At 41.2% G+C, this 24,089-nt stretch overlaps 1 protein-coding gene across 1 annotated transcript in view; it reads left to right on the top strand.

Moving 5' to 3' along the window:
- The window catches only part of LOC130541898 (uncharacterized), a 100,739-nt gene extending 76,874 nt beyond the window's left edge, over nt 1-23,865 (top strand). The window contains exons 4-5 of the mRNA XM_057303475.1: nt 2,517-2,733; nt 22,616-23,865. Of these exons, the coding sequence (XP_057159458.1) occupies nt 2,517-2,733; nt 22,616-22,801 (403 nt within the window). The 3' untranslated portion in view covers nt 22,802-23,865. The remainder of the gene's footprint in view (nt 1-2,516; nt 2,734-22,615) is intronic.
- The last annotated feature ends 224 nt before the right edge of the window (nt 23,866-24,089 follow it).

Below are 24,089 nucleotides of genomic sequence, written 5' to 3'. Positions count from 1 at the left end.
AGGATTAGAAAGAATTTAAAACCCATCTGATTCCATTTCATTTCTTCAGCAATGCATTAGCAAGGGGCTTAAGTGACAAGGTTATTTCTATTTCTCGCTAGTGTGAGGTGAGTGTTCTTTGTCAGAGGGAGGTTCTGTTCCACACGGTCATTCAGGGACCCAAGGTGTCCACAGCCTCGCCATCTTTAACACATGGCATTCAGGGTGGCTCTGGGCATCACCAGCTGTCCAGGGACAAAAAGTTCCTCTATAGAAGATTAGTTGGAGGTGAAGATCCCACTTCCATTCGCGTTCCTTTGCCACCTCCTGTGGTCTGACGGACACACCTCATTGTTGGGGGCTTAGAAAATGAAGTCCCTTGCTGGGCAGTTACAAACTAGCTATGATCGTATCCGTAAGGACAAAGAAGAGATCAGACGTTGGTGGCACACCAACACTCTTTCCCTCTCGTGTTTAGGAAGGAGCTCTTAGTTGTAGCTTGTGCTCTACCATACGCTCTTCTAACAAGATCATGAAAATGGCTTTACTTCTGAGGAAATTTCTCCAAGTTGTAGAGAAATAGGCCTAGAGAGGAGAGTTAAGTGATGAGTTTATTTCTTACTGGCTGTACTGAAGATAACTTCCCCCTCTTTGGAAGGACAGATAAAAGCCTAATAGATCATAGATGCTTATTAATTATTTACGTAAGTAACACTTACTATCCCACATTTATGTGATCTGAAAATTCTCTGGGTGCAATTAATTAGAAATGAGATCAAAGCTACATACTCCTTTTGATGTCCTATTTATATAATTTATTTCTGTCAGAAGAAAATAATCATAATGTCATGTGCCATGTGAATATATGCAAGTTTGTCCTGACGTTGTTTTGAATATCTTAGCTTTTTCTCACAAAGGCTATGTTCTGTGATGTGACATCTTGTCTGCTCTCACTGCTTCCCTTTATATATACAGACTTGGTGGTCCTTCTAACTATTTAAGTCTTCTAGCTTATTTTTACTTTATTGACGTAACTTTTCCGGGTTTCACATTATTCACTTAAAGCTTCTGGACCTTGAGTCTTTTCTTAGGTAAATAGCACAGTTGAGGATATTGTGGTAATATTTGTTACTGTGCTTAAATTGTTATTCTAATGATTATTACCTATATTCACTGCCTATGGAATTTTGATAGGATGAGGTTACACGTTTAAAAAGCTATTTGGAGGGACGCCTGGGTGGCACAGCGATTAAGTGTCTGCCTTCGGCTCAGGGCGTGATCCCAGCGTTATGGGATCGAGCCCCACATCAGGCTCCTCCGCTATGAGCCTGCTTCTTCCTCTCCCACTCCCCCTGCTTGTGTTCCCTCTCTTGCTGGCTGTCTCTCTCTCTGTCAGATAAATAAATAAAATCTTTAAAAAAAAAAAAAAGCCATTTGGAAACCAGCTATTTCTAAATCGAACAGTTACCAGTTAATAACCTACCAGATAGTCTGAAAATAACCAGTTGTATGTTATCAGAAAAACCGTGCTCTGTTAGCTCATCAGCATAGAATTGGTGTTTGGTTGGCTCTGCCATGAGATATTTCTGTCATTTGAGTCAAGTCTCTTACTTTTTCTTCATTCCTATTCTGTCCTCACTTGCCGAATGGTAATCACGTCTTCCCAACCTGCCTTGTCAGGTGATTAGAAATTAAAAAAAAAAAAAAAATCAAGATACTTTATGAGGCAAAATTATAAGCATCATTATTTTAATTTCTCAAAATGATTTCAGTGTGCTGGTAGAGCCAAAGAATAGCAAGAATTAACGAAAGAGTCAAACAGCAAGTGATCATACCAGTAATTGGTGGTGGGAGTTCTCTCAATCTAAGGATTAGGAAAATCATATTAAAGACTTTTTTTTCTCTAAAGCCAAGAAAGTAATGTCTCAGTCTTAGTAAGGAATAGATTTTAATAGGGAAAGGATAAATTTTTCTAAAACTGTATCTAATTTTATTTGGACCTTTTTTTAAATTGAAAACAGATGAGAATTAAAAATCTTCATGAAATCAGTTGTAACTGGCTTTTAAATGGGATTCTGCACTTAGAAGAAAACGTAAGGATAACTTTAGTTATTTAGGTACCGGCTCGGTTGCTATAACACAGAGACCCAAGTGCAGTGGTTTAACTGAGGTAGTTTATCTCTTACACAAATAGCAATCCAGAGATGGGCAAACAGTCCAGCCAGGCAAGGCAGCTGAGCTTACAGAATTCATTCAGGGATTCGTATTTCTTCCATCTTGGCGCTCTGCCATCTCTGAGGACAGCAATTCCCCAAATTTTTATCCTCAGAATGCTTCATACTTTTGAAAATTACTGGAACTCCAGAGCTTTTGTTTGTACGTTTCGTATCTATCAGTATTTATCACATGCAAAATGAAAACTAAGAAATGTTTCAAGTATTTAATTCTTTTAAAAATAACATTATATTTCTTTCTTATTTCTGCTATAACAAATTACCACAAGGGAGGGCTTAAAGCAATACGTTACTTTCTTATAGTTCTGGAGGCCATGAGTCTAACATCGAGGTCTTGGCTGGACAGCATTCCTTCTGGAAGCTTCAGAGGAGAATCCATCCCCTCGCTTTTTGCAACTTCAGAGGCTGCCTGCATTACGTGGATGATGGTTCTTCCTCCATCTTCAAGGCATATCATGGCGATCTCCTGTTGCTTCATTACATCTTCTTTCCCTGCTCCTGGCCCTCCTCTCTCCCTCAGGTAAGTACCCTAGTGATTACATGGTGCCCACCCGTATAACCCTCAGCTTCTTCCAATCTCAAGATCCTTAATTAATCTCATCTGTAAAGTCGCCTCTAAACGGACCTATGCACAGGGTCCTGCGATCATGGTGTGACTGCTCTCAGGGGGCCATTATTCAGCTTACCACAGACGATAAAGGCATTATTTTTAACATAAATAAAATAGATTTTAATGAAAAATAACTATTTTCCAAAGCTCAAAGTAAACTTTAGTGAGAAGAATGACATGGTTTTACATTTTGCCAATCCCTTCGATGACTTGCTTAGCAGAAGCCTACTGCATTCTCCTATCTGCTCTGGCACGCAATCTGTCGTAATGTGTTATGTTGGCTGAAGCATATGAAGAAAATCCATTTTCACAGTCCTATAACTGAAAAAGGAGGAGCATTTTGAAAGACTTCTCAAATAATTATGGGTATGCTTATTTAATACTACACCACAACTTGACAAGTGGTATTTTATTAAAGGCTGGCTGCAATGTGGAACCTGAAACAGTATTAATGTAGTTTTCATGCTCTTGTCACATGGCTATCCACTGTTCCAGCTTTCACTTTGATGGGTTTCCACATGAATGATTTCGTAACATCATTATGTTCATCATTTGGCAAATATCAGTTCGCTAAATTGTGCCTCTTTTGACTATTAGAACACTTTATTATACAGCATTCAACAACATTTATTACTATCACGACCAAATCTCATTAGAAAATTCTTTAAACATTGGGAAGCTATCACAGTGGCAGATTCAACTTTTCCAATTCTCATTTTTTCTTTAAAACTTGAATCTTTACTCTGGTAACAAACACTGTCAGTTGTTTTCCTTGAAGCAACAAGCTTCTTTCATTCATTTTCAAGAAAATGTCTGCCAAGTGCCCAAGTCTGAATAATCATGGTTTGTCTGCCAGTTGTTTTTCCAAGTAAAAATGGTGTGCCATTAGGAAAACAAAAGTGACTAGTTCAGTTCTCAGCTCAACGGTTGCAGAAGTGCTTTGCTTCAAGACAATCCTATGCATACTTTTCATTTCTTCACACATACTATGAAACTTAATTCATGAACTTATGGTTCTGGATTTAACAACATTGATCATTGGTATGACTGCTTCATCGAGGATATTTTTTAATGAAACTGCCATTTTGCTTCTGTGGCTAAGTGGATAAGGTAAACAGCATCTTAGTAGTATTATTGAAAGAGTTTTGACAATGTGGAGACCTACTGAAAATGTCTCAGGGATCCCTAGATGTCTGAAGACAATAGACTGAGAACAGCTGTCTCAGGGCATTATCTCGCCTGCCTTTGAATCAATGCCACATCCACAGTCCAGCATTCAGGAAGGAAGGAGATCATAAATAGAGGGCAAGAGATTTCTTTCCAGAGAAGGGACAGAGCAGTTGTCCATATGACTTCCACTGACATTCCATCAGTGAGAACTTAGTCACATGACCAAACTGAGCTGCCATGGAGGGTGTGGAATGTGGCCTCCGGTTCCCCCATCCTGAGTGTAGCAAAGACTGGATTACTATTAAGGAGAGAACAAATGTTTCGGAAACAAGGAACTTTCTGCTACATGGATGCCATCAAAGAGTATTGTTTAAGTTGCCATATAACTAGCTTCCTGCCTATTTATTTTAGGGCGTGCACATCTTTCAAAGGACTGTGAGTTTTCCAAGTAGTTCATTTTAGGAATCAAGTTCTGCTGGCAAACATCCATTAAAATGGTGCAAATCTGAGACTGAAAATAATAATATTAACACAACGGAGGCATCCTTGGAGCTAGGATGGGCTCTAAGCTGTGGCTCTGCAGTGGGAAAGAGGAACATAATGCAGGTAGCAAAGCACACTGTTCTGTAGGTGGAACCAGACTGAAATGCACAGGGGGGTAATTTTAAAGAAAAAAAATAAATGTCTGTGAATCTGTTTCTTATCCTTTCCTCTCGTTCAAGGCAGGGTCCTTGCCGGTAATGGAAGCAGCATTGCTTTACGCAAGACAAAGATTAAGTTCTCTTCTCAGGTGCCATATTTGAAAATGGCGACACACAGTATCCACCTCATAATAACATTGGGATGGATTAAATGAGATAACCTGTGTGATATCCTTCCCACAAGTCTCTTAACAAAAACAACAGAACCATGGTGGAAATCACTAGGCAAATAAGTAATGTTCCTGGTTAGGGGCCAAAGCTAAAGGTATTGAATTATCTCTGGTTGTCTACTCCTAACAGTGACCTATAATGATTACAATCAATTCATGATAGGACTAGTCTTTAAACTATCCCTAAATAGGGGCACCTGGGTGGCTCAGTCAGTTAATCGGCTGCCTTCGGCTTAGATCATGATCCCACGGTCCTGGGATGGAGCCCCACATCTGAAAGTCCTAGGATCAAGCCCCACATCTGGCTTCTCAATCAGTGGGGAGTCTGCTTCTCTCTCTCCCTCTACCCCTCCCCCTACTTGTGTGCACTTGCTCTCTCTCCCTCTCTCAAATAATCAATAAAATCTTAAAAATAAAATATCCCCAAATAATGAGGTGAACAATAGAACAATTTCCAAAGTCAGAATTCCCCATACCACAAAGTATACTACACCCTTGAATTCTCTGAATCCAGTACTTTCATAGATACATTTTAATAGCCTCTTCCCATCTAGATGAAAGGATCTCTTTTAGATCTTATCAGTTAACCCACTCCACAATCTCTCCCCACAGGGGAGGGGACAGGAATGAGAATCAAGATGGTGAGCAGTTAAGAACAGATAAGAAGGGGTCTTACCAAGGGCTCCCTAGCATGATCTGGTCCCTGAGAAGGTAAATGCCGGTGTTCCCATCAGATATTTATCAGGGGTCTGTGTGCTTTTTGGCTTCTCTTCAGCCAGAGAGGTGGCCTGGGGTGGCCTTAACATACCCTTATTCTCCCCCCGTCCCCACTCCCAGGCAGGTGCTCTGCCTTTTGTTAGTGAAAACAGGAAAAGTATCTACCACCTGTTCAATAATTTCCAAGCACTGTGAACCTTTGAGAACAAAGATGAATTTTTTTTTCTCAATCGCTTGGTTGGTCTGTAGATCGATCAATGAGAGACTAAATGCTTTGATGACATAAGAGAAACAGGGCTTTTAATGAACTTGAATGCAGGGATGTGAGGCTATTTCCCATTAGGACTCTGGCAGGGGGCAAAGAGTGCAAGGGCACGCAGAGGGCACAAATGAAGGCCTGTCATGCGGCAGGGCGTGGGGGCGCTGAGCACACAGGGAAGGAGTGGAGTCCCGAGCCTCACAGCCCGTGCCACAAGCTCGCCCAAGTACATCAAAAAGAAGACGGCACTGGCGAGGACAAAGGGCCAACCAGACCGTGATGGTGCGGAAAACAAACATGATTAGGCCGGGTTAGCCCTGACGGTCTCAGAGTGAATAAACAGGCCATGGAGTTCTGTCACTCACAAAGCGATTCATCCCGACCATTAGTAACAGGATGGAGTGACTGCATCTACTGTGCTACATTTAACACAGGTCTGCACCAGCTACACAGAACTCAAAAATACGTTCTCCTTCCTAAGGGGGAAAAAAAAACCTACCAGAGAGTGGAAAATGGCTAGCCATCCTAACTTAAACGTGATGACATGGGATGGAACACACTCAGAAACACCAACCAGCACAGCTCTTCCTCGCAGACTTCTTTCCTGGAGTTCCCAGCCCCACTCCTCTGGCAGGACTGGGGGTTGGAGGCAGAGCTGTGGCCAGACCAGCCACACACAAATTCACAGGCTTTACAGAGGCAACAGTTCCCACCAACCCCTGCTAGAAAGCCCTCAGGAATCCACACGAGTTGGTAGCCCGGCATACTCAGCGTTGTTGAGGTCCTAGGTAATAACAGGACGCTTAGCACTTACAACTTTATCCACTGAGCCTTTCTTAAAAATGTCGAAGCGTGCCATGGTCACCAAAGGAGAGCTTGTAAGAGTCGAAGTCGCTTGTGCAATAATGATATTGCTCATTATTCCGTAATTCAGTAAATAAAAATAAACAGATTATAAATCAAAGTTTCTAAGAGCAGAGGTGGAAAGTCAGAGCATATTAGGAGAGCATAAATAATTTAGAAGTATTTACTATTTCTTATATTTTTTCAGCAAAGTTTTAAGGGAAAGTCATACTTCATAATAATTACATACTTCAGGGTTGATTTTTATTTTTCTAATATTACCCTCTCTCCTTCTACTTTATTTGGAGAATATATTTAGGTGGTTTTAAAACATTACAGCAAAACGAAGGATGCTTCCCCTCTGCCTGGGTCAAAAATTTTCAACCTTTTCTCTTTTTTCCATTGTTTGCTTTAAAAAGAACACTTACTTAAATAGAAAATTAAAGACTAAGAATTCTAAAGCAACTCTGTATCTACCAGACAAACATTTCTTTGTAGCAATGTTTAGGTCTGTTTTTTTCTTCCTCCTGAACAGTTACGTTCTCTGGAAATGTGTATCCTACAACTACTTTCTGTTCTTACATTTCTCTGATTAGAGATCAAAACGCTTATTCTGTTCAGCCCATTGCTGTCAAATTATTGGTACCCAAAAGCTTATTATTTATAAGTCATGCAGAAAGAGTACTTCATTTTTATCATACCTGAAATGGAAATCACATAGTTTAAATGAAATTTTCATCAAGATTAGTCATTAAGTCAACATGTCATTATTTTGGATTTCAAAACTTTTTTCTTTTCTTCTGAAACACATTACAATCTGTCCCTGCCCTATGGAAATCGTGATGCAGCTGAAATCACAGCTCAACCCCTTGCTTCCTATAGACGGTCCCATTTCCGTGTCTCCCAGAGTCCTTGTAGGAAGCCTCCACCAAGTCCACGTCTGTAGACTTTCCCACAGCTACACCCCCATTTGGAATGTAGCAAGCACCCAATTAATGTTGGCCATTACTATTATAGTCATAATTATTAGGATTAAAATGCTAACACTATCCCATATCTTTAAGGCCTAGAGCTAGGAAGCCTGCTGTCTTAGTCAGCTCTGGGTGCTGTAACAAAATGCCATAGGCTGGGTGGCTTAAGCAGTACTTCCTTCCCCCAGCTCTGGAGGCTGCGAAGAGCAAGACCAGTGTACTGGCAGATTTGGTCCCTGGTGAGGATCGTCTTCCTGGCTTGCAGACACTGAGTGGGGAGAAAAATGACAGGAAGCAAGTCCTCTGATGCCTCTTATCAGGGCTCCATCGTATGACCTCATCTAAACTTCATTCCCTTCCAAAGGTGCCATCCAGATACCATCACATTGGGAGTTAGGAGTTCAACACACAAATATTGGGGGGACACAATTCAGTACATAGAATTCATCCCCTGCCCTTCCCAAATTCATGTCCTCTCCTGTGAATGCACTCATTTCCTCCCAACAGCCCCAGAAGCCTTAACTCATTCCAGCATCAGCTTGAAGCCTAGGGTCCAAAGTCTCATTTAAATATCTTCTGAATCACATATGGATGAGACTTGAGATAGGACCTTAACCTGAGGCAAAATTTCTCTCCAGCTGTGAATCTGTGAAACCAGACAAATCGTGTGCCTCCAAAATACAGAGCTGGGTTAAGTATAGAACGGACATTCCCATTTCAAAAGGGAGAGCCAGAACCAAGGGAGACAGATCCCAAACAAGTAAATTCCATTAGATCTTAAGGCTCAGGAATAATCCTTTTGGGGTCAGTGCTTTGCCCTCTAGGCCCATGCAGTGACAGCACTACCTCACATCGATGCTGAGACAGTGTGGGGTGAGATGCCCTGCCCCTGGGCTGCCTGGGGCCTGAGCCCAGCCCTCTCTGAGAGGTCCCTCCCCTGAGGCACTGGGTGCAGGAATCCCAGCCACTGATCTGATAGAATCCAGGCTGACAGATCAGTGGGTGCTTATCAGGATTAGTATTTTGAACTATATTCCTCCTCTTTTTAAAAAGTGGGCTCTCATTTATCTCTATTGGCCTAAACTTGAACCGTGGGAATTTCAAGTTCACCTGCAAGGACAAGCTGCACCCTGGTAAATGTTCCAGAGGTTGGGAAAAAATCAGAAAGGACAGACATTAGTAATCCACGATCGTCTTTAGGTTTCGTACGACTTTTGGTATAGCCCTCTGCTTGCAGGGATGTACAAATGCCTGTCCCAGAGCATCGCTCAGTCTGTAAGAGACAAAACTTACTTCCTTGGCTTTTCATAGCCTAGAACATAGGACAGCTACTTGTTTTGTATTCTCTACCTGATGATAAATACACCCCATATAATATTTGTCTCTCAGGTGGAATACAGCAAACGTTTTTTTAAGATTTTATTTATTTATTTGACAGAAAGAAAGTGAGAGAGCACAAGCAGGGGGAGCTGCAGAGGGAGAGGGAGAAGCAGATGCGGGGCTCGATCCCAGGACCCCAGGATCATGCCCTGAGCTGAAGGAGATGCATAACTGACTGAGCCACCCAGGCGCCCCTCCATCAAACATTTTTAATCCCTTTCTTTGACGTATACCATAGACCTCGTGAATAATTAAGTCATGATTCACAAATGGCCAGTTTTTCTTTGCTTTTTTGCTTCGCAGACTTCAAAGGTAGAAGGTAAGGCTGGTGGAAAACGTCAGCCTAAATTATCTTATCACTCACTATATGTTTTTGCTAAGAGAATTTCATTCTTTAGCCGTGGTGAGAGAAGGCCCAGTCTTCAGCTTCAAAGCTTTAAAGTCTTTAACAAACCCTTGCTCACTCCAGCCCGTAATTCTGAATTCCCCCGGAACCCGCACCCTCATCTGAGCTGGCCTGCATGCAGTTTCTTCAACCCTCACTAACCAAGACTGCATCCTCTACTGAGCAAAGGTATGCAAGAGGAGGCCAGATTTTCCAAGGCCAAAACACAGGCTTTCTATAGCAGCAGGACAGGGTACAAGTGCGTAGGGAAATTGAGTCGGTTCAGTTTATGATGAAATCTCTGGTACGTGCTCTTTACTAAATATTTTGTTCCCTGACTTGGTTTTTAACAGCAAAAGACTAAGCGAAAACAATCATTAGAACACACATCAATTCCTCAAGACATCAGTTCCATTCTTGAAGGAAAAAGTTAAGTGAATTACTGAATTGAATCCAATTATGGTGCCTAGTAAAACAAAGCATACTTTAGAAATGTGTTGCAGACATTCATTTCATATTAATTATGGACATATTTGGCCTTCAATCGGTCATGTTCAGTATTTATTTTATGAGACTTTTGGATCTGATTTAGCTTCCCTCGTTTAGTTCCTTTAATCCATCGTTCTTCATAGGAAAAAAGATGTGTTCAGTGCCCATGAAGAGGATTAAATTAACTTTTCTGCAAACCCACGTTGGCCTCGGGCCTCCGGGTCACCCTTTGGTAGGGATCCCTGTAGGGGCTGAGTTGGCCCTTGTTTGTCAGAGAACTGTTCTTGAGCTAGGCCCAAGGCACAACATATAACCTGCCACCTTCTTAGACGAGTGGAGGATTGGGCAAGCCTCAGTGCTGTCCCTTAGGAGTAGCCAATGAGTACCTTCCTATAGGATCGTCATGCAAAGTAAATGCATTTATTCACAGAAAGTGCTTAGAATAATGCCTGGCACCCAGGAAGCATTCAGCAAGTGATAGTTTATTATTTAGTTAATACGGTTGCTGCTTCTCTTATTGCCGCCACCCATGAAAGGACAATTAGGGAAGATCTTTCTCTTGGGCACTTGCTGAAACTGGCACGGTCCTGCGTGGCAGGGCCTCACCCTAGGGGAATGTCCTTCAGTAGAACACTTGATATGTTGACGATCGATTTCATGGAGAGATCGCAAAGAAAGCTTTTCTTGGAGCACCCAGTATGTGAGTGAATAAAGGTAGCACATACAGAGTCACGGCATCAAATTCAAAACAAACTTTTCTCTGTACAACCAAGAAAAAAAATACTTCAGGACCGGGGTTAAGTTCTCAATGAGTGTTTGGCTGAAGCTGATGGAGGAAGTTGTAGAGAAGGAAGGATGGGGAGAAAGAAAACAGATGTAAATTTAGGGAAGGAGGAATTTACGTCATCCGTGGTGGTATCTTTTAATAGAACAGAGCCGGGCATATCACATCCCATTCATTCAGCGTGCTGAATTTTCTAAGAAGATCGTGCGGAAAGGCTAAGTTCAATTTCACTGTCTTCTCAAAATAACTGTGTTCATTAAACCACGTATTCCAATGTTTACTAAATCTGTGTTCAGTCACTTCATTAGTCGGGAGATCCCATTTTCTCACCCATTCTTTCCCACCACCCCAATATAAAAACCTTTCCATACAGCTTGCTAATGCCTGACATTCCCTTAACAGAGTGGAGAAACTTCCATTTCATAAAAAAAAAAAAAAGGCCCTCCGTGCATGATATTCAAGTGCCTCTGATCCCCTCTAACTTTAAAATTCAATTTAAATTATGCATTGCTGAGTTCAGATTGTTTCCAGAAACCAGCAGTGAGAACAGGTGCTCTGGGACTAAGGGGGGACAGAGAAGGAGAAATGCAGCCCAGAGGGGATAATGGGTGAATAACACATGATAATAAAGGCTGGGGACCCAAAGACCAGGGTGTAGTCTTTAAGGGTGTTCAAGCATTAGACCTGGACAGCAGAGTTGGTTGAATAGGAGTGAGAAGGTGCTACGGTATAAAGCCAGGATTAAATTAGATTTGTGCATGAGAATCGCAGCTGGTTGTCCATCCTCTGGGGACAAAATGGGTACAAGAGGGATGAGTTGCACTAATTCCACAGGGAGAGGGCGATTGTGTCCAGAGAGCAGATCTTGCTGGTAATCAGTCCACAAGAGTCAACAGAAATGAGGCTTCTGAACCCTGTTCCTTAAATTAAGCACCCAGAGCCAATCCCACAGCCTCCCCCCGGTGGGTGACTTAATTGAAATTGATTCTCTCTCAACCTTACTCAAGTATAAACTTACTCTTGGAAAGGACAGTGGGGCTTGCTGCAGCTTGTTCCTCTAGAACCAGTAAGAACAAAGGATTTACCTAAATTCTTCCCCTCTCGGTACTTCACCTCATTAGCTAACGCAAGCTGCGTTTGGCCGCCCACGAATGTTGGACCCGCTTGGCAGGCAGTCCAGCATCGGTATGTGCACGGTGAGGAGGCTCTTCTGTTGATATGTGTTAGAGTCCCGACTAATATCCATCCAGTGTTCAAGTAATAATTTGATACTAATCCCAAGAATATCTGTGGTTTTTAATGTTTTCAGACTTCCTTCATAGCTACTTTTTTGTTCTATAAAAATGTTTTTATTTTAATTCCAGTATAGTTAATAGACTGTGTTTCAGGTGTACCATATAGGGATTCACCACTTCCATACAACACCCAGTGCTCATTACAATGCCCTCCTTAATCCCCATCACCTATTTCCCCCCATGCCCCCTCCCACCTCCCCTCTGGTAACCATCCGTTGGTTCTTTATAGTTAAGAGACTGTTTCTTGATTCGTCTCTCTCTTTCTCTCTCCTTTATTTGTTCATTTGTTTTGTCTCTTAATTTCCATATATGAATGAAATCATATAGTATTTGTCTTTCTCTGACTGACTTATTTTGCTTAGCATTATACTCTCTAGCTCCATCCAAGTTGTTGCAAATGGCAAGATTTTGTTCTTTTTATGGCTGAATTATATTCCATTGTGTATATATACCACTTCCTCTTTATTCCTTCATCTGTCAGTGGCCACTTGGGTTGCTTCCATAATTCGGCTATTGTAAATGATGCTGTGTAAATGTGGTTGTGCGTTGTGTCCCTTCTAACTAGTGTTTTTGTGTCCTTTGGATAAGTACCCAGTGCACGATTCCCGGATCATAGGGTAGTTCTATTTTTAATTGTTTGAGGAGCCTCCCATATTGTTTTCCACAGTGGCTGACCTAGTTTGCTTTCCCACCAATGAGGCACAAGTGTTCCTTTTCCTCCACATCCTCACCAACAATTGTTGTTTCATCCCATGATAACTTCATATCAGTGTGTTGGGCAAGGAAATGTATCTTCTTATAAATAAGTAAAATTCAAACCTTAGGTATTTGTCATTTCCTTCAAAACAGAAAATAAAAATAGATGGTCACATCCAAAATACCTCTCTAGTGCAGAAAAGCATACCAAATCCCAGCCTACAGAATCAGGTGAAACAGAGCAGGAAAAGGACTGCAGTTCTGGTCCAGTGCCACAAAAGACAAGATGTGAAGCAAACGTTGTGGTAAGGCCTGAGGGCCATGCATAGGGCCTTTGAAAGACAAGATGTGAACTTCGGTGAGCAAATTCAGTCTCCATTAGGAAGAAGTACCAGTAATGAGCAGTAACACCTTAAACTCAAAGTTGCAAGCCCAACAGGATCTGTCAGGTAGTTACTATTTCTCCAGTGTTACATATGAATAAACCAGGCGTCAGGAGATGGCGTGATTTACTCAAGGTCACATGGCTAGTAAGTGCCAGACCTGAGATCTGAGCCTTGGCCAGACTGGTTGAAAGTTAGGCTTTTTCCACCATACCATGTTGCTGAAGCAAAAACTTGGCCTCTCTGGTGATTCAGCTGAGCTTCCTTTAGGTTGCCGACACTCCATTGCTGTATTCATCGTCCCATATTTTATAATATTCATCAAGCTTAGTCAGCTTGCGCGTGGATTGCATGGAAATGTTTCTTTTAAAAGGCTGTTGTAAATAAAATGGTCGGCAGTGCTTATCTTGTTTGTTGACTGACTATAAATAGATCCTCATTGAGTTGCAAATGTAATGCCATGTTCTAGAAACAATATGAAGATATGAGAATTTGTTGGTTTTCTACACTGTTGTCTTTATCCGTGTTCCTAAGTGTCCCTGCAGAAGAGCAGCAGGTGTGTTGGGCTCATGATCATGACCGACCACAGGAATATCTTCCATGACACACCGATTGAGCTGGTAATGGCTTCTTCACATTCTTCTCCCAGTGGCTCCAGGTAGGAAGCTGGGCCTGCACAGGAAGGGCACCAAAGAGCCAGTAGGTTCTTCAGATGAGGAAGCAGCAGGCTCTTTTTCATGCAGGGAGCTTGCAGAGCCTCAGTGACTGGATTAGCGAATTTAAACCTTAGCAATGCAGCCTTTTATTTCTTTAAAAACACTACACCCATCTGTTGGCCTCATGCACAGGCAGCTGCACTAGGCCTGAGTATCAACATTCTTAATGTCAAGGGGTTGTAAAATTTTGCTTTTGTGACAAGAAGTCTTCAGGGCCATAATTAACAGAGTAGGGAATTTCAACCCAAATATTATAACTTCTTTAAAACTATGCCATCTGCTAACCTTATGTCCTCAATTGAGCTTGAGTCCTTGAAAACAGCAGGGAAAAAAAATCACAAAACTTAATTTTTATTTCAGTAAGGTTTATTTGGCGGGGAGAGCATGCAGGATGGTGAGGGAGGAGGGGTGGGCATTGTTCACAATTTACAAAGGAAGTGAACAGAATGGCTTGCATTCTGCTTTTCAGATTTTTCCCACTAGAAGTAGGGTTATAGGTTTGGAGAACATGGATTTACTGTGATACGATTAACAAAGTTTATGCTTTTGTTATTGCTACTATCTCCTTCTTCCCTTTCTGCCCCTTCACCGCATTTCTTTCCAGCCTTCCCCAGGTTTGCAAAGCAACTGTGTGTTCTGTATGTCTTGTGGTAATGTGGCTAAGCCTCACACTGATACTTCTTTTGGCCAAGGTGGGAGAAAGTTCCAATAAAATGTCAAAAGTATAGAACCCAGCTATGTTACATGGGTATCCTTCCAGTCTTTTTTTCCGTGGATCTCGCTTTTTTCTTTCTTCCAGAATTGAGATCATACCAGAAGCATTTATTAAGTGACTAAGGATATAAGGATGCATAAGACATAGTCTCAGCCTGAGTGATAAACCGCATAGTAGTTAAACAGATTATTTCAACCCAGCGTGATAATGCTACAATTAAGGAGGGCTCAGAGTACCATAAACGAAGCCACTGAGCCCAGGATGAGCAATTCAAGAAAGACAGCCCCGAAGAGGTGTCCCCTGAACTAAAGGATTGGAGCTGGTTTGGTGACAAAGGGTCAAGAGGGCGTTCCAGATCAAAGGAACAAGTGGATCCTAGAGTAACAGCAAACTGACAGCTGCTCAGAATTGCGAGAGCAGGAAGGGCCCCGCTGGAGGCTCAAAGACTGAGGCCAGCTCTAGAAAGCTGTACTGAAGAGCTTCAATGTTATACTTTAGAAAACAAAAGCATTATAATATGGCCTTAAGTTGCCATTTAGATAGACGACACCAGAGGCACTGTGAAGTTTGAATTTGAGAGAGAACACACCAGGGTCTGCAAGACCTGTCGGGAGATGAGAATTAATCCAAATGGGCAGAAAATAAGAGAAAAGAAGAAAATCCAGGCTGTTTGGCAGGTGAAGTGGACTTGGTGATTATCGTTTGCATGTAGGAATTGAGAGAGAAAGTGTTCTGTCTAGATCACCAGCATGAGGGAGGCGATAACGACCTAATTCATTTAGACAAAGCAGGACGTGGAGTTTGTCTTGATACAGGGAGGGGAGGCAGAAGCTGAGTTCAGTTCTCCGGTGTCGTATGTAGGGTCTCATATGCACAAGGCCAGAAGAAGGGCTGCTTAAGTTCAGAAAGAGGATGAGGGATAAAGGTGCAAATTATCTGTGTGTAAGTGAAAATCCAGAGCGTACAGAGGGAGAAGATTTACAGGCAGCAAACCCCGGGCTCATGTTCCAGAAGCCTGCACAGTGTCAAGTATTGTGGTCAACATGTTGAAGGGTCTCCCTAAACACCTGTTTAGTCATAAATGAAGATGTACCCACACTCAAAGTACAATAGACAACTTAAGAGTCAACCTTTCCTCAAAGGTTGTTCCCACCGGGTTAGCTACGTGAATGACTCATCCGTTTGTTCATCAAATCTCTAGTAAGCACCACGCGGCAGGCCACAGTTCAAGACGCCATGGGTGACGGTGTGAATGTAACGGTTGTTGAAATATTGAAATATCTGTGTACAGGTGGCATATAACAGTGGTTTTCGGCTAGGGTGATTTTGCCTCCCGGGAGATGTTTGACAATATCTGGAGATATTTCTGGTTGTCACAGCTGAGGGCGAAGTGACAGTGGAACGTAGTGGATAGAGACCAGAGCTGTGGTTACGTCTTCTACAGTGCACAGCACAGCTCCCAACAACAAAGAATTATTGGTCCCAAAATGTCAAGTGTTCGGAACGCCTGGTGTGTAGTCACTGGTATGAGCCCCCCGAGAGCTTCCCGTCCCTCCTCTGCCTCTCGCTGGGCTCACCGCTCCTCCTACCTTTTCAGGGTCCCACAACTAAAGGGCTCACATCTGTCGCTACAGTTCCCTGCAGGACTTTGTTCAGCTTTATGGCTCCCGTCTGTTCTGATTGGTCGTGTCCCAGCTTTATCACTTGTTAAATATTTGGAATATTTTATAAATATTTGTAAAATATGGCCTTTCTTGTCAATAAGTTTACCTAAATCATCTTACCTCTTAATAAGTGATGATGCTGACCGGAATTCCTTCCTTTAAGAAAGATCAAACCGTCTACGAAATAACAGGCATCACCAGAAAAATGAAGACTTGATGCACCCAGCAATTTGTGAGGAGTTGGGAACACGTAAATTAGCCGTACATGACGGCACAAGACAAAATAACAACAGGATTATTGCTAGCATAAAGGAAAATTTGGAATAACTTTGAGAAGTTTAGGAGGAAATGACCTGGGCCTATATAGTTTATTCCAAAGCATATTAAAGTGTAAAGATTTAAACAGTGTTCAAAAAGATATTTTCAACATAGCAGGTGGTAACAGGAAAGAAAGTTCCTTAAAGTGCTGTTGAGCCGATCATTTTCCACCCTTACCCATTTATATAAATTGCATTAGATGTGAGTACAAATACCATTTGGATAGGCAGCACATTTTTAAAGCTTTCATATAAATACTTTAAAAAATGAAATATCCCAAAGAAATTACGGAGCAAAGGAAGTCTGTTTTGAATATGTTGTCTCTTTTAGAACATCTGCGCATATTGACATGGTTAGTTACTAAAGATAAACATAAATTATTAATCAGCCACCTACAGTGTTGCTTTCTGTTCTGTGCTACTGGGAATTAAATAACTGAATTATGCTTATTAACATGCACTGTAAATTAGAAAAACGGTTTTGTAAAGACTTACAATTTTCATGGTCATACAACTTAAAACAGAGTGGCATGCCTGTCAGTTTAACAGCCCTCGAAGTTCCCCTCCGGTTCACCAGAGCATCCAGAGCTAAGTAGGTGACGTTGGCATGAAAGAGTTCTCCCCCCAAGGATTTCAGATTTTTTTAGCCAACAGAGTCAGTGCTATAACTGTACACTGCTCACATAAGGTAAAAGCCAGAGCCGCCTTCACAGTATTTTCGGTTCCTTTTCTTACATTCATTTTCAGCAGGAAGACGCTAGCACAAAAAAGTGAGACTGGACCTTCATCCCCATAAGATTTCAGCCAACGCTTGCCTGCAAGTGTCATTCAAGAATTGACATTAAAAAGCAAATGAGATAACAAAACCAAAGTGCTGTAACAAGCATAAAATAAGAAGTTTCAAAAAAGCATCTTCTCATTGTGGCTCATCCAGATGGTCCTTGATGCCAGTGAGGTGGTGACTTCCTCAAGGTTAGAGACTCTCTGTTTCTCTTACTCCACGTGCACTTGGTGCTGGCTATGGAGGCAGCTGCTTGAAAGCCGCCTTGAAAGTCATCATCTCTTGGGGCGCACGGGTGGCTCAGTAGGTTAAGTGGTCATGATCTCAGGATCCTGGGATCGAGCCCTGCATTGGGCTCCCTGCTCAGCGGGGAGCCTGCTTCTCCCTCTTCCTCTGCCGGGCATTCTCCCTGCAAAAGAAAGAAAGAAAAAAAAGGAAGGAAGGAAGAAGAAAGAAGAAAGAAGAAAGAAAGAAAGAAAGAAAGAAAGAAAGAAAGAAAGAAAGAAAGAAAGAAAGAAAAGAAAAGAAAGAAAAAGAAAGAAAAAAAGGAAAAAGAAAGAAATCATCTCTGGTAATCAGTTCATGCAGCCAGTCACTGATAATTAAAAAAAAAAATAGTCACAGTCGATGCTCATCCATTGTTAACAGAAACAAAAAACAAAAAATGTATAAAGTGAAAAACAAGTATCTTTACTCTCACTGAGGAAATCACATCTTTAGAACAGCAGCGCAGGCTTGGTTTGGCACAAGAAAGCTACAAAGAAGCAGGTATGTATCACCCTTATGATAATAATATGATTTATTTATTGCCATCTGAAATCCCACCTGCTAGAATGGCCTTTGATTTGGCAGCTTTTTTCCTCAAGAAGCAAATCTTCACGTTAGCTTTAATTCAGTGTCGACTCACCGAGTACCTGTATTTATGGGCAAGCTTCTGTTCTAGACCACCAGTGGTTTGGCATTTCGAACTTTCTCATGGATGCCGGGATGCTTTGTGTGTGGTCTAAAGGACAGTGAGGCTGGACATCAGGCAGGTAACTCCAGGCTCTATCCCAGGGCACCTACATGAGAGCTGAGCCCACTCCCATCCAAGAGAGTTCTTGAACCACACTAAAGGTTCAGATTCACTTGGAACAAAGAGGTCCATAGTAAATGCTTACTAAATACTCGTAAATGAATGGATTGCATCTTTTTAAATTTAGAGAACTTTCACTTATTATATAAAACACCTTAGACCTAATGCATACTATTGAATCACTTAATTCTCTTGAAATTTTAAGAAATTCACTTTTATACACATGCAGGCACATACACACACAAATCCAGGTGGAAAAGAATCTATTTTGTGAAATGCTCTTATTGTGTCTAACAAATTATGGTTTGTATTGAGATGCAAAATTTTTATAATGGTTAGAGAAATCCAATTTTTCTAATGTTTCAGAGCTTCAAAATACTTCCAATGTCTAAATCCTTTGAGTCTCAACTACTAAAAATGAATGCTACCACACACGAAAAGTCAATGACTGGATATTTCTATGGGAATGAAAATTGAAGCATCCCTAAACTTTCATTGTTCAACAACTATTGAGAATCTACTTCATCAGATTTTTATTCTCTTTAATTCTGTTTCTACATCTGTCACGTACGAATAATAAAACTACTCATGACATAAGTTTGTTGTTAGGAGTAAATGAAACAGTGCACACAAAGGAATGAGTACTTTTTTCTAAGCTAGATGTTATTAGAATTTTGTATTGCTTTTAGAGAAAGAAAAACTTTTAAAATGATAGTGGTAAGCATTTATAATGATTTTGTGAAATTTCCTCTTTTTATTTATTTATTTAATTTATTTATTTAATATAATAATGTTTTATTATGTTATGTTAGTCACCATACAGTACATCCCTAGTTTTTGATGTAATGTTCCATGATTCATTACTTGCATATAACACCCAGTGCACCATGCAATATGTGCCCTCCTTAATACCCATCACCAGCCTATCCCAATCCCCTACCCCCTCCCCTCTGAAGCCCTCAGTTTGTTTCCCAGAGTCCATAGTCTCTCATGGTTCATTCCCCCTTCTGTTTACCCCCCCACTTCATTCTTCCCTTCCTTCTCCTACCGATCTTCCTATTTCTTATGTTCCATACATTAGTGAAACCATACGATAATTGTCTTTCTCTGCTTGACTTATTTCGCTTAACATTATCTCTTCCAGTCCCGTCCATGTTGCAGCAAATGTTGAGAAATCGTTCTTTTTGAAGGCTGAGTATTATTCCATTGTATATATGGACCACAACTTCTTAATCCAGTCATCTGTTGAAGGGCATCTCGGCTCCTTCCACAATTTAGCTATTGTGGACAGAGCTGCTATGAACATTGGGGTGCATATGGCCCTTCTCTTCACTACGTCTGTATCTTTGGGGTAAATACCCAGTAGTGCAATGGCTAGGTCATAGGGTAGCTCAATTTTTAACTTTTTAAGGGACCTCCACACTGTTTTCCAGAGTGGCTGTACCAACTTGCATTCCCACCAACAGTGTAAGAGGGATCCCCTTTCTCCACATCCTCTCCAACAATTGTTGTTTCCTGCCTTGTCTATTTTTGCCATTCTAACTGGCGTAAGGTGGTATCTCAATGTGGTTTTGATTTGAATTTCTCTGATGGCTAATGACTTTGAACATTTTTTCATGTGTCTGTCAGCCATTTGTATATCTTCATTGGAAAAGTGTCTGTTCATATCTTCTGCCCATTTTATGATTTGTTTATTTGTTTCTCTTGTATTGAGTTTGAGAAGTTCTTTGTAGATCTTGGATACCAGTCTTTTATCTGTAGTGTCATTTGCAAATATCTTCTCCCATTCCATGGGCTGCCTCTTAGTTTTTTTGAGTGTTTCCTTGGCTGTGCAGAAGCTTTTCATCTTGATGAAGTCCCATAAGTTCATTTTTTCTTTTGTTTCTCTTGCCTTCGGAGATGTGTCATGAAAAAATTTCCTCTTTTTATAGATTAAAAGTGAGAAACTCTTGAAAATATTCGCATACTTTGACCCAACAGTTTCAGGATGAAATTGTTTTCTAAGGAAACAACTAGAGGTCTACATAAGAATGTTGAAATTAGTATTAGTTATGAAAACAAACTGTGAATAACCTAAATTCTCAACCATAAAGAAAACTTAATTCAATTAGAGAGCATTCATGCAATGAAATATGAGGAATGAGTATCTTTTTATTCACAAATTGAATTTTAAAACTTGGAAGGACCCCAGACCACTTTGGTTTGGAAATGAGAAAATTAAGCCTCAGAGAGGGTAAACTGAAGAAAGTCACACAGCTTGTCAGGGGAAGATTCAGAATCAAAACCTGGGTCTCAAGACCTTCAGTTCAGTGCTATTTCCATAGAATTATACTAGAGTCTGAACTAAACTAACTCTGAAATAATTAATAGTTAATTTTGTGTCATAAATACCCACCATAAATTTTACCCTCAAGCTAAGCCACTCAACAACAACAAAATATATCTTATTTTGGATCGTAATGTAAGCCTCAACAGTGACTAATTTGATTTATTTTCCAGATTAGTTACCATAGGTGCCTTTCTGCAGGCTTTCTCATGGAAATAGGAGCTAAATAGGAACACTCATTAATCTTTTTCTTACATCTGAGAAGGAATTTTAATAGAACCGCTAGCTATCACATCAAGCATCCTGAGTTCTTCTGCACTGTCTTCCCATCACTGCGATTGGGAGTCCTTGAGAATAACCTGCTGTCCAGCTCTGGGAGAGCTGTCACAGGAAGTGGGCGAGCACCTGCGAACAGTGAGGGGGTGGGGGGTCGAGGGGGGTGCTGTTTCAGCTTTTCTATGCTTGCCTCTCCTTCCTTCCAAGGCCCTCTCTACCTAAATGGTTCCCAAAGCTGGCTTGTTCATCAGGACCAACTGGGGAGCTTGTATGTTTGTTTAAAAAGAACTTGTTCATGTATTTTAATTTTTTAGCCTTTTATTATAGACATTTTCAAACATACACAAAAGGGGAGAGAGATCACAGTCAAATGAATGTCACGTGTTCCCACCTTGGTTCGACAAGCCACCCACATTTTGTCCAAATTCTCTAATCTATCTTTCCCCATTTTTTTGCCCTCTTCTGGGTTTTTAAAACCAAATTCCAGTCACCATATCATTTCACCCACAGAAACAGTTACATATATCTAACAGATAAGGACTTTCTAAAAAAAAAAAAAAAAAAAAAGCAGAAAACATAATCACCGTGTCATGCTCACACTTGACAAATTAGCAGCAAATCCTTAATATCATCTAACACCCAGTTTGTATTGATTTCCCCAGATTTTTTTAAAAGATATATTTTAGAGTTGGTTTGTTTGAATCAAAATCCAAACAAGATCCTAAAAATATATTTGGTTGGCATGTTTTCTAAGCCTCCTTAAATATGTACTATCTTCCTGTCCCCACTCTCATTTTCTTTATGCCATTTGTTTGTTGAAAAATGGGTTCTTCTGCCTTTGAAGATTTCCCTTATTCTGAATTTGGCACATTGCATCCTCAAGGTATCAATTTATATGTTCCTCTTTCCCTCATGTTTCTTATAAACTGGAAGATCAAGATGCTTAATTAGATTCAGGCTCAATTTTTTGAGACAAGAATACTGCATAGGAGACACTTAATGTCTGGTTGTCTCTTCCATCTTTCGTGATCAGACTGATCCATGGGTTCAGATATTGTCGGGCTGCTCCATCCCTTATAAAGTTTCCCCCTTAAGTTTCTACCTAATGGTTGTAGGATCCTTTGTTTATTACTGCCTAGATCCATACTTTTATTAAAGTTTGCAAAGTGAACATTCTCAAATTCTAGTATTCCTTCTGCATTTTATTTGTCTATTAGTTAATTCACTCATTTATTTTCAGTTTCATGGAGATACAAGTGACACAGCACACTGAATAAATTTGAAGTGTACAGCATAACGGCTTGACAGGCTTATACTGTAAAATGACATGCGCATAGTGCGGGAAGTCTCATCCAAACACACTACCTCATGAGTGTTTCTCTTGCGATGAAAACTTCTAGGATCTACCCTCTCAGCACCTTTCAAGTGTACCATAGAGCAGCACTGACTATAGTCATGTCGTCCTTATGTCCCCGGTACTTATTTGTCTTATAACTGAGGTTCGACTTTCCGACCACCCTCACCCACTCCCACCACCCTCTCCCCCTGCCTCTAGTAACCACAATGAATTGTTTTGGGGCATCACTCTTAACTTAGGAATTTTTATTTTACATACTTGATGTGTTGCAATCCATTGCACTTCTTTCGGCTGCTGAAACTGTCATGTCTTCGGCCAACAGGCACTCTCCAGTTGGCACTTGTGTCCTTTTGACAAGACCCGGGTTTGGCAGCCTTCTTACTTTCTGACACAAGATGCCCCAGAATCATCTTCTCTACTGCGAGGGCTGCAGATCTGGTGTAGCAGACCCCGCCTATGTGCCTCCCTGGGTTGGCTTGGCTGTAAGTTTTTGGCGTGGTGCTACTGAAGACCGTCCGAGAAGGCCAAGCCTGCATTAAAGCTCAGAGAGGCTGTGGTGAGGACGGGCTCAGCACGTTTCATCACCAGCTGCGTGACGGAGGCCGGTCACTGCAGCGCACTGCCTAGCTGGGCTCACGGCAGCAGCTGCTCCCGGTCCGCCAAGCCACTCGTGGCACGACCCCACAGCTCCTCCCCTTATACCTCAGACCACATGCCTCTACCCTCCCACCTGGACTTTTAGGGCATCACTCAAGTACACCTGCTCACGAGTTTGCCTTGCACCCTGTGGCTCTGTTACCCAGGCTGCTCGAAGGCCCCAGTAGAGAACCAGGAACGCAGGCCAACTCTGACCAATGCAAGAAGGGAGAGGGAAGGAGTTGGCGAATTCCTTACCCTTCCTCCTCATTGACATCGTTCCAAGATGCAATAGTTCCATATGGCCTCTCAGAAGATATCCCTCTTGACCAGGCAACCAGATGTGTTTTCTAGTAGAACTGCAGCTCGTTGGCAATACACTGTCTTGCTTTTACTTCCCTCCTTTTTCTGCTTCTTCTCTGTTTTATTTTTATTCTTGCTTCCCTGGGTTGCAACACTTACACACACACACCAAGTAAGAGTTAGCATATAGGTTTGAATGATAAAAATATATTAATATTTTAATAAATGCCAGTGAAACATCGTCAACTAAGAGCACAGATAGCTTTAAAAGAAAATCTGTAAAAGGTTATCATTATAACAATTTCGGTTTGAAAGATACCAGTTGCCAGAATAATGTTCTCCCAGGCTTTGCATCTCCATATCCTACACCTTGAGTAGGAGTGATGGTACCTACTTTGCGTAGAAGGCATACACACCCAGGGAACACAAGTACTCTTAGCACAGACATGAGGAAATCTTCTACACATGCCAACTTGTAAATGAAACTCAAAATCCAGGCTCAGTAGGGTAACTGTGTAACTGGGTTGCTCTCCTTCTAACAGACCCACATTAGTTTATGATACTTGCGCAAATCAATTTTTACATAATGTTATTTCTTTTGTTAATACTTTTGTATTTCTCGGTTTGCTTTGTTTTTAGGACCTGCTTACTGCTTTATACAATAGATAAAATGGACAATATCCATCAGTGAGGAGCAAATCCAGAAGAGAAACTCTCAGTTGATAGAGATTTGGGGGGTTGTGATACCTTGAAGGTAACAGTAATTGTAGGAAGCTTCAAAAAAGGAAGAAAGAAAAATAAAGATTCTCTGCCTCGTATTTGGACAATCCAGATTTGGTAGGATCTGAGGTGGGGCC

Source organism: Ursus arctos, unplaced genomic scaffold (assembly GCF_023065955.2).
Source record: "Ursus arctos isolate Adak ecotype North America unplaced genomic scaffold, UrsArc2.0 scaffold_27, whole genome shotgun sequence".
Classification (NCBI taxonomy): domain Eukaryota; kingdom Metazoa; phylum Chordata; class Mammalia; order Carnivora; family Ursidae; genus Ursus; species Ursus arctos.
The sequence above is the reverse complement of the archived record's forward strand: the minus strand, read 5'-3'. Positions and strand labels throughout refer to the sequence as shown.